The 10335-nt window shown below is 57.6% G+C and overlaps 1 protein-coding gene across 1 annotated transcript; it reads left to right on the forward strand.

Annotated features, from left to right (window-relative positions):
• The first annotated feature begins 209 nt into the window (after positions 1-209).
• LOC128090678 (maestro heat-like repeat-containing protein family member 2B) lies at positions 210-9293 on the forward strand. Its single transcript, XM_052703144.1, has 27 exons — positions 210-378; positions 525-676; positions 1028-1171; positions 1701-1793; positions 2079-2148; positions 2264-2377; positions 2480-2553; positions 2885-3004; positions 3150-3257; positions 3447-3606; positions 3734-3774; positions 3941-4082; positions 4492-4544; positions 4874-4981; positions 5245-5364; positions 5536-5658; positions 5793-5948; positions 6172-6294; positions 6590-6669; positions 7076-7211; positions 7332-7424; positions 7571-7666; positions 7841-7964; positions 8167-8276; positions 8669-8821; positions 8932-9086; positions 9220-9293. The coding sequence occupies exons 1-27, from the start codon at positions 210-212 to the stop codon at positions 9269-9271; spliced, it is 3069 nt and encodes a 1022-aa protein (XP_052559104.1). The 3' UTR covers positions 9272-9293.
• Positions 9294-10335: the final 1042 nt, after the last annotated feature.

Consider the following 10335-nt stretch of genomic DNA (forward strand, 5'->3'; position numbering starts at 1 on the left):
GTGGCTCTGGCTCGGACGCACTTCACCTTGGTGATGGCTGAGCTCCAGAGCCACCTGAAGGCCACGGGGGACATGTGCAAGGAGTCGGTGCTCATCACCCTGAGCAAACTCTTCAGCACCTATGGTAGAGTACCCTCAACCTCCTGACACCTATAACAGCCGGGAAAGGGGTCTCTGCCCTCCGCGTGTGATCTGCATTGAGCTGGGGGATGCAGGGCTGCAGCCCCTCCTCCCTCGCTGCCAGGACTCTGACTGTGGCCCTCTCCTTCCTCTCTGCAGCTCCGCAGTGCATCCCCTTTGTGTGGCTGATGCTGGCAGGCCTGCGCAGTGTGGTGGGCCAGGTGAAGAGTGGCCAGATCCTGCGCGTCGCTTGTGCTGGTGAGTGCCGGCCCCAGAGCAGGGGGCCTCAGGACAGCCCTTGCACCTCACCCTGCTGCTGACTCTCACAGGCTCCCTTTTCTCTCACTCCCTTTTTCAAAAAAATAGTCTTATTATTGTCTAAGTATTTTGTTATGTTTTTTCAGTTGTGAAACAGTGGCTGGATGGCGTGAAGATTCACTTGTCCGCAGGAACGCAATGCCCCTGGCCTGCCATGGAGAAAGAGCAGATCTATGAGAACCTTCATGAGCTGCTCTTCTCCGTGATGTGGAACTGGCAGGACTGCCAGGAGGAACAGGTGAGCACTGCTGCATCCCCACATTCCCAGCCCAGGATGGCAGCAGGGGCACCCATGTCGGCAACTCTGTCTGTGCCCAGTGGGCTGAGAGCTGAGGGGTGATGAGAGGGAGTGGGCTGGCTCTGCAAAGGGCCCTGAAGTGGCTCTGTGCCAGGGAGCAGCTGCATGTCACAGCACTGTGGCAGGAAGAGCTGGGGATGAGGGGATGGGGAAAAGCTGCCTGCCCTCCAGAGCGAGCCCATCTCCTGCTGGGCGTGGGGGTGTGGGGAAGGGGAAGGGGAAGGGAAAGCCCTCTGTGTAGGAAGGGCAGACCTTCAGTCTTTGATGCCGGGCCTCTGCCATCCTCTCCAGGACAAACAGGCCGTCCTTGGGGCTGTGGCTGCCATGTTGGAGGTTCTCCTGCAAGAGGAGCGGCACCAAGAGCACGTCTGGGAGCAGCTCCTCTGGCTCGTTCACCCGTGTCAGGAGATCCAAGACACCTGCAGGGTGGCCAAGGTGAGGCGTTGTGCAGGGCTCAGGGTGGACGTGGGGCCCTTGCAAGTGCCACGAGGGGTCAGGGGCATGCAGGGAGGAGGTGGGGAGCCCTTGGAGAAAGAAGGGATGGGTGTTCAAGGGAGGTCTGAGGCTTCCTGAGCTCTTCAGTCAGACAAGGAACAACCCAGATAGGAGCCAGGAGGGAACCAAGAATCACTGGGGCTCATCTCCTGGGAATGGGAAGCTTCGTCACCACCACCTGGGTGGTGGGGCTCTGAGTGCCTGAGGAGCTCTATGCTAACAACTGGGGGGACCACAGCCAGTTGCATCTGATGGGGGAGAAGTGGGCTGCTGGGTGGGAAATGCCTGCAAATGATGCCCAAACACGGTTCCATGGAGAGCAGAGAGACTCTCTTGCTGCTGCTGGGTGGTGGAGGATAAACAAGAACGCCTGTGCAGGAGCTTCTCCCTGCAGAGAAACAATTGGGAAACAGTTTCTCCACTCCTGCAAGTGGCTTCATCCCTTTCTTCCTCTCCTGGTTTCTTGCAGAGCCTCACAGTCTTCCTGGAGGCCTTAGGGGGCACTGAGTCTGTCATTCCAAGGGACAAGTTTCAGGACATCACCAGTGCCGTGTTCTACCAGGTAAGGGGAGCCTATCCTTGCGCCCACAGCAGTTTCCCTTGTGGCTAAGTCTCAAGAGGACTGCAAAGGTCCGAGCCCCTGAAGAAGGCGGCTCAGCCTTAGCTCCTGCATGCTCAAGGCTGTTCCAGAGCCGTGCATGTACTCCCGGGGATGCTGTGGGGCGGGCTGGGTTTTGTCTGCCTGTCCTCTTCCCGAGAGTGCCCAGGGAGACGAGAGCGGGCAGCACAGTGTCTTTTCCGTCCTCAGAGCTGATGTGATTGTATCAAATGGACCTTGTTCCCACAGCTCTATGACGACAGCAAGCAGCACAGCGAGGCTGGTCGTGCACAGCTGACCCACTGCATCATGCTGCAGGGTAAGGAGAGGAGCCTTGGCCATGCTTGGCGCTGCCCTGGCCAAAACCTCTCTCACAAACCTCAGGCATGGGCGTGAGGTTCTTGCTAACATAGCGTGGGATTTCCTCCCTGCAGCCCGGATCTGCCCAGAGGAAACCATCCTGTTTCTGCAGTCGCAGCTGGGCGATGACTGGGAGCCTGGATGCGTGGCAGCCCTGGGTCTGCTGGGTGCTCTGGCTCGCTCTGATGGTCAGTACCACGGGTTGGTCAGTACCACGCCTTGGCACTGCCAGGGCTCCCTTCTGCCATCTGCGCTGTGGCTCCGCTCATGCTTCTGTGCATCTCTTGCAGAGCCCATGATGACGGAGATGCTGCCCCAGGTCGTCGAGGCTGTGCAGCGTCTGTGCAGCGACCCCAGCATCCGGGTGAGCTGGTTTGGGAAGGGAAAGCGCTGTCGGGGTGGTGATGCTGCTGCCAGCACGGGCAGGGCTGGGGTGACTAGAGAGGTGCTGGGGCATTGGCCACACGGTCATGATGGCTCCTGTGGGGAGAGCAGGCAGAGTGGAGCGGGCAGGTCCCTGTGCTGTGCATGGAAAGCGCACAGCCTGGTGCTAAGGCCTGGCCCTCACGTCAGAAGCCAAAGCTTCTCCTCTGCTCTTGATTCTCTGCTCATGCCCAAAGGGCTGCCCTGATGAGCAGCTGGCTTCCCTTTGCCTTCTGACCAGGAAAATCACACCCATAATTGACCCCTTGCAGGTGAGGACGGCTGTTCTTTATTTCATCAAGGATCTGCTCAGTTCGAACACCCGGAGCTGCTCAGCCTGGGATGTGGTGGGGCACATCTTCAGGGAGTTCAGCCGCGCCACGGGAAGAAGGGTAAGGGCAGTGGGCAGCATCTTCCTTTGGAAGACCCGTGCTGCTCGGAGGGTGGCACAGAAGCACCGCTGGGGCCGCACCTGAGCCTCCCGAGAGGCTCCTGAGAGCTGAGCATAACCAGTGTTTCAACACCACTGTCGTGCAGGCAGCCGGAGACCTTTCTGCCCGGGAAGCCCAGGAAGAAGGAGCTCTCCAGGAGCTGTGCATGGACATCCTGGGATCACTGGACGTCTCTGTGAGAGGGATGTCCAAAGTAAGTCACGCTCTGCCCTGCTGCTGCTCCCTGCCCTTGCTCCCCGTGTTCCTCGTCCCATTCCAAGACCCCAGGTCTCTCCTCCAATGTGCTCTGAAGCACACGGGACTCGGGGAAATTCACAGAGTCCTCTTCATCTCCGAGCAGAGGCAGGAATGCTGACCTGCTCCACTGCCTCGTTCCCTACAGCTCCTGTGGCCGCGGCTGCTGTTGTTTGTGGTGCCAGCGCAGTACACAGGCATGCTGATCCCAGTCTCCCGCTGTGTCTGTGCCCTGGCTGAGAGAGAGGAGCTGACAGGACGGCCAATAGAACACCTGGATCCCCATTTTGTCAGCTCCATGTTTCAAGGTAGGAGCAAAAACTCCCCCAGTGAGCTCTGCTGACCTGTGGTAGCACCCAGAAGGGACAGCGGAGGTGTGCATGGCTGGGCACGCAGTGTCTTGGAGTCTTACTCAGCACTTTTTCCTCTTTGCAGGCCCACTGCTGACGCCCCAGACACTGCTGGCACGACTGCTGGTGAGTAGATGCTCCAGAGGCCGGTGCCACGAGGAAGCAGCATGGCCATGGGCAGAGCTGTTGGCTGCTCCTTGCCTGCCAGAGAAGAGTCAAGCTGCTTCCATCCTGGGGGGAAGCCGTTGCTCTTGCTGCAGAAGTGACCCTGCTTTTTCTTGCTCTCGCTCAGGTGGTGGCAGGCAGCCCTGTAGCAGGCAGCAGACTCCAAGCTGCTGCCTTACTGCTGATGAAAAATCTCCACAGCAGGTTCCACAGGGCTGTGGGGGCCACGTGGGCTACTGAGATCCCCCTGCTGCTGCAGTGTCTTGAAGGTAAAGTATTGGAGGGGAAGAAGAGGCAGAGGCAGGGAAGGGAAGGGGGGGAGTGAAAATGCAGCTCTGCAGAGTGGCAGAGGGGAAGCACTGCCTGCAGCCCAGTTCTTGCTCTGCTGCTGTTCCCATTCCTGGGAGTCAGCACTGAGGCCCAGGGACCAATCCCACCAGAGATCTGCCCATTCCAGGACATGGATGGGCCCTTCCTGTCCCCTCAGACAGCAGCCTTGGAGCACTTAGTTCCCTGTTCCAGTGGAGGCAGTGCTTGTGGGGAGGGACAGGTCACTGTGGAGGGGGTGCGGGTCCCAGCTTGGCAGTGTCAAGTGCCCAGGCCAAGCCAGGTTTGCAGCAGCTCTTCTTCTGTGCCTTGATCCCAAGTAAGGGTCTTTGTCTTCCTATTGCTGTGCAGGGAAAGATGAGAGCTTCCCGGACACTGCCGAGTTTGAGCGCCGTCTGCTAAAGGTACAGCACTGCCGGGAGGCGCGGTGCAGAGAAGTGCTTGCCTGCCCCAAGTAGCCCCGCTCCCACGTGAGCCACTGTGGGGCAGGAGCAGCCTCTCAAGCGCTGCTGCGGAGCGGCCGCACGCCTTTGTGGCGCTGCCTCTTCCGCTCTGTCCCAAGCCCAGGGGGGTCTTAGGAGAAGAGGGCGGGCGGCTTTAACGGAGGGAACGCTGGGGGAGCTGGGAGAGGCACTGTTCTTCCAGGCACCTCTCCCCAGAGGGCTGCGGTGACTTGGGAGTGAGGGAAGAGGCAAAGGGCAAGGGAACATCGTCTTCTCCTGTTCTCCAACAGTTCCTGAAGGCGTCGCTGGACACAATAGAGGAGAAGGCATGGATCGAGGCCCTGAGCAGTGAGCTGAGCCAGCGGCTGAGCAGCTCTGCCAGCAGCTCTGCAGAAAAGGTGAGTTCCCCCCGGCTCTACCCAGCGGTGCAGCTGCAGGTGTCCAGCTGGGGCTGGGGCTGCGGCTGGTGCTCTGCCCACGCGGGATGCTGATGCTGCTTCCCAGTCTGTGCCCCCCAGAGGCCTTTCCCTGCCATCTGCCCGGGGATGGCTAAAGCTGGGCCCTGCAGCTGCTCTCAGCGACTCCCAGCGTGGGAGCTGGCCCTCCCCCAGCACGTTAAGCTGCTGCCACATCTCAGCTTCTTCCTGCCCTTCCCATGCAGTCGTTCCTGTACAAGGCTCTGGGCACAGTGCTGGGATCCTGTCAGGGAGTCCTCCACGTGCAGGAGAAGCTGCTGCAGCACCTGGAGGAGGCAAACGCGGAGGAGCCACGTGAGGCCCAGGTGAGCTCTCCTTTCCTCCAGCTCCTGCGAGCATCCCTGCTCTGGCCGTGGGGCAGAGGCCTTCTCCTGGCCCTGCTCCAGGCCTTTCAACCTCCGCACTGCTGCCATTTTGCTCAGGAGAGGACCTGTAGATTCAGGCCTGTGCCAACGGCCCCTTGTTCTTTTGTGCAGGGAATCGTCTCTCTTCTCAGCCATGCTGCTGACAACAACTTCCACACAGTCCTGGCCACGCTCACCATGTTTGCGTCCAGGCTGTGCAAAGGCCGCAATGCCAGGATTTCCAGGCGCAAGAAGGTAAAGCGTTACGGGTTTCCATCTTGGCATTCTTCTGCCTTGTTTTCCCTGCAGCTCCTGCCTTGGGAGCCCAGGTGCATCGCGGGGCACTGGGGGCCGTTAGCGAGTGTCTCAAGGCATTTCTTCCCACACAGATGGAGCTGGACAGCACGAGAGCTCATGCCACACGCAGCGCTCTCATGCTGGCCCACGGCAGCGTGGCACTGCGTGCCTCCAAGCAACAGCTGCTCGCCCACCTGGAGGGAGACATCGTGGGCAACGTCCTGATGCTCTACAGCTGCAGCTGCCGGGTGAGAGCTCAAAGAAGCATGCCAGGGTGTCTGAGCGCCCAGCTGCAGCCTTTCCACATGGGGGGATGCTGAGATGGGCCTTTCCTTTCCAAAGTCCCTTGGGGAAGGGTTTGTGTCCACATGAAGATCCAAGCCCTTCCCTTAGTGTTGTCTCCCCGTGTGTCCCTTGCAGCCCTTGTCCCTTCCCGCAGTTCAAAGAATGTTCTTCTCTCTTGCTCCTCAGGACTTGCAGAACAACCTCGCGCTGGTGCAGAGCATCACCGACTGCAGCTCTGCCTACCAAGCTGTGGGTGGTTCTGCAAGCTTTAACCCCTCCTTGAAGAGCAAGCTGCTGGAGATCCTGATGGTGAGTGCCTGGAGACAGGGCTGTCTGCAGAGGAGCTCTGGGCTGCGCCACAAGGCTCGCTTCCCTGGGGGCATGCAGGTGTCCAGCAGCCACACGTCTCCAGCTGGTGGGGACCTTGGGTGTTGGCAGGCAGCGGCTGGGCAGCGGGCTGGGTGCACCAGCTGCTGCATCCTGCAGCGCTTCCATGGGAAAGTGATGGGGCTGGTGTGTGGCAGTTGTGCCTGTCTTGGGGCCGGGTGGAACAGCTCTTGTGTGCCCCTTGCCCACTTTGACACTGTCTCTCCGGGACTTGCAGGACCTGATGAAGAAGTATTACTTGGGCATGCCTGTCTCCCCAGTGCCTCTCAAGGTGGTTCTGGCCCTGGAGCAGTTGAGGTAAGGACTGAGGTTGCAAGGCAGGATAGTGGTCCCCGTTTTAGGTAGCTCCTGAGGGCCCGGAGGGGGCAGGGAGGGAGGAGCCACATCTACAGGAGAGACGGCTGGGCTGTTGTGCCCAGTAAAGCTGAGGTTCTGGGCAGGGAGCAAGGCCCTGGTGCTCCTGTCCCCTGGCAGGGAAGAGAAGGGAGAGCTGGGGTCTCCTTCCCTCCAGAGCGGGAGGTGGTTCACTGCTGCTGGGGAGGAGGTGGGCGCTGCTGGAACTGAAGGCAGTGCTCAGCAACATGAGCTGGGGGTATTGGCTTTGTAGCTGTTGATTGGGAGAAACTCAGATGTTGTCTGAACCAGTCTGGAGAGCACTGGTAAAGGCCCTTTCTGATTTCTCTTCCTTTTTTCCTCCTCTCAGCAAGCTGAAGCCCTCTTTCGAAAGCAAAGACATGCGTGAGATGTTGGTCCTGTGCTGCAAGAACATCGTGACATATCCTTCAGCAGAGATGATGCTGAAGATCAGGAAGTCACAGCAAGCAGCACAGTACCTGCAGGTAACCTGCCGTAACTTTCCCGGCCACCTCTCGGTCGGAACCCTACATACCTCAGCACACACAACCTCTGCTCTGGCAGCAGCCGTGGTGCTACACGTCACTCCCCTCTTCTGCTTTCAGCTTCAGCAAACAGCACTGAAGGCTCTGGGCCGGCTCATGGTGGTCCTGCTGGAGACAGAGCCCAGCGGCGGCTTCTTTCAGAACATAGTCCATGTGAGTATGTGCTGCGGGAGCAGCAGAGCCGGTGCTCAGTGAGGCGGGAGGCCTTGGGGGAAAGGGCTGGGAAAGGAGGGGCAGGGAGAGGGGTGGCAGGAAGGGAAGGAAAAGACGTCCTCAGTGAGACAGGTGCTCTACCCCAGGTCCTGCAGAAATCCATGGTATCGAGCAATGTGTGGGAGCGCAAGAGGGCCCTGCAGACCTGCTCCCAGCTGCTGTCTGTTTGTGAAGAGCTTCAAGTGAGTAAAGAGCCCCACCGCATGCCCCCTGCTCCCTCCCCGGTGCCCCTGAGCTTGAAGGTGAGCTCTGCCCAGCTGTGCATGCTGTGTCACGGCATGGGAAAGGCACAGATGGGAGAAGCTAGAGAGAGCTGGGGCCGTCTACAGCTTTGTTCCTGCTTCTCACCCCTGCAGAGAGGAGATGCCTGTGAGCACTTTGGCTCCTTGGTGGGATTGCTGGCGCCTCTGACTTGTGACCCCATGCCTGCATCCCGCCAGCTGGCCGTCACCTGTCTGAGCTCCCTTCTGCGAATCCAAGGTGAGTGGAGCAGGCGTGCTCCAGCCCTCTGCCCTCCTCCGTAGCACTACCAGAGCCCCACGGGCTGGGCCCTCTTGACAGGTGGGAGAGGCACCGTGCACGGTTCACCTCTTGTCCCCATCCTGTTCTCTGTCTTTCCCCCGTGGAAAGCAGTCCTATTTCCAGAAGCATGACTTCCCTTTTCTCCCTGTGCTCTTTCCAGCCAAAACAGTCAACACAGTCATTGAGACGGGTGACATCAAGAGCCTGTGCGAGGGGCTGCACGCCTGCAGCATCGCCTCTCAGCTCCAGACCACGTCCAAAATGGCAAGAGTAAGTGAACCCAAGAAGGGGTGGTGGGATCTCTGTCCATAGAATTCTGCATGGCCCTGTGCTGCTCCCAGCCTCTGACACCATTTCCAAAATGAGCTGTCACCCTGAGACTGCTTTTCTCAGCCAGTAGCAGGAGGCTCTGAGCTACGTCTGGCCTTCAGGCACCCAGAGCAAGGAGCTGATGCCATGACCTGCGTTTGTGTGTGTGTATGTGACTGTGTGTGCGTGTGCATGTGTGACTGTGGCTGCTGGGAGGTAGGCTTTGCTTGTAAGCAAACACCATGGGTGCAGAAGCTGAGAGAAGGCTCAACCGCCTTCCGTATCAACAGCAGGGTACAGACAGCTGCAGCAGAGCAGTGATGGGATCTCTCCCGCTTCTCATTTCTCTGCAGATCGTGTGCAGGAACTTCCCCCTAGAACGCACCGTTGACTTCATGACTGCCATCAAGGAGACGATCCGGAAAGCCAACGGAGTGCGTGTGCGTGCTGCTGGGAAGTGGATGACCACCTTCCTGCAGATGCACGGGAAGGACCTCAGTTGGAACGTAAGAGACTTTCTGCCACGTGTCTTGGACTTGTTCTGGCCATTGCACATGGCTAGGCCCTGCAGAGTGCAGGATGCAGCAAGTCATTCTTTCTCCCCTTCTTCTCTCAGGTGCCTCCGATCCTCTACATCCTGCGCAGCATCACCTCGTTTGCGCAGCAGAGCACGTTCCTGCCCTTCCTGTGCCAGGCGGTGGTCATCCTCACCCGCCGTCACACTGGGGCCGTAATGAACAACTTCTCCCGGCCGCTTGGGCCAACAGACAGGTACTGGCACTCCCGCCTTTGCTGTGCCTGAGGTCACAGTTGTAGCTGGCCTCTGCCAGAGTAATCCAGGGAGGAGGCAGCTTTGAGTCTGTTGGAGGTCACAAGTCACAACTTGAGACTCTCCTTTTTCTAGTGAGACGTGGAAAAGAATAAGAGAGTTTTGCCTTCAACGCTGGAGGCAGTAGAAGAACAAAGAGAAAGACAAAGAAGAAGAGGAAGGGAGGAGAAGGAGAAGCGAAGCGACAAGAAGCAAAGCGGAGAAGCGAAGAGAGAAGCGAAGCAAAGAGAGAAGCGAAGCAAAGAGAGAAGCGAAGCAAAGGAAAGCGAAGAGATACCATTAATCACATAGAGAATTGTAATTGTATTTGAATTGTAATTGTAACACTATTATTATTAATATCTTTAATCATAAATAAAATCACTATTTATATTAATATTATTAATATAAAAATCTCTCTGCTAATGGGATTGTAAAAGCCAAATGGGAGGTGGCAAATGTTCAGACAATCTTCCTTATCATAGCTGAATCAATTGGTTTGTTCAGAATTATGGAACAGACTCTAACATCTGCTTCGAGCATTTCCTGCCTCGGAAGAATCAGATCACATTATTCTTGGAAATCTAGAAATGATGGAGATTAATCATCAAGGGATGATTAGTTATGGCTCTGACCGGTGAAGGACTTCCTCCCCAAGATGGGCTGCTGTGATGGAAATGATGTTCCTTGAGTAACAGACCAACAGCAAAAAGCACAGAGAGCAGCACTGCAAACTGGTGAAGCTGGTTGCGTGGAGGGCTTCTATCAGAATATTCTGCAGTGGTTTTAAAGGTTTGTTTCCAACTGCTTGAGTTTCCATGTGCATCCTGAATGGCCAATATGTTCATCCCTCAGTCTGTCACTGGCAGGAGATGGTATGTGACGAGAAACTGGATGGGAGCAAGCAGGGTGCGCTTGCAGCCTGGAAAGCCAACTGTGTTCTGGGCTGCATTAAAACAGGGGAGGCCAGCAAGGAAAGAGAGATGGTAGTCCTCCTGTACTCAGCTCTTGCGAGGCCCCGTCTGGAGTACTGCATCCAAGGCCTGGGCCCCCAGCACAAGAAATATGCAGAGCTCTTCTATCGGGTCCAGAGGAGGGCCACTAAGATGATCAGAGGACTGGAACACATCTCCTACGAGGAAAGGTGGAGGAGACTGGGCTTGTTTAGCTGGAGAAGAGAAGGCTCTGAAGAGACCTCACTGTGCCCTTCCA

Source organism: Tympanuchus pallidicinctus, unplaced genomic scaffold, assembly GCF_026119805.1.
Source record: "Tympanuchus pallidicinctus isolate F22 unplaced genomic scaffold, pur_lepc_1.0 scaffold49, whole genome shotgun sequence".
Lineage (NCBI taxonomy): Eukaryota > Metazoa > Chordata > Aves > Galliformes > Phasianidae > Tympanuchus > Tympanuchus pallidicinctus.

What these genes read in the sequence shown, in the direction of transcription:
- LOC128090678 (XM_052703144.1), top strand. Translation starts at nt 210, where the DNA reads ATGCAGGGCTGCAGCCCCTCCTCCCTCGCTGCCAGGACTCTGACTGTG. An exon ending in TGTCAGCTCCATGTTTCAAG is followed by an intron (nt 3,607 to 3,733) that starts GTAGGAGCAAAA and finishes TCCTCTTTGCAG; the next exon opens with GCCCACTGCTGACGCCCCAG. An exon ending in CCAGCAGCTCTGCAGAAAAG is followed by an intron (nt 4,982 to 5,244) that starts GTGAGTTCCCCC and finishes CTTCCCATGCAG; the next exon opens with TCGTTCCTGTACAAGGCTCT.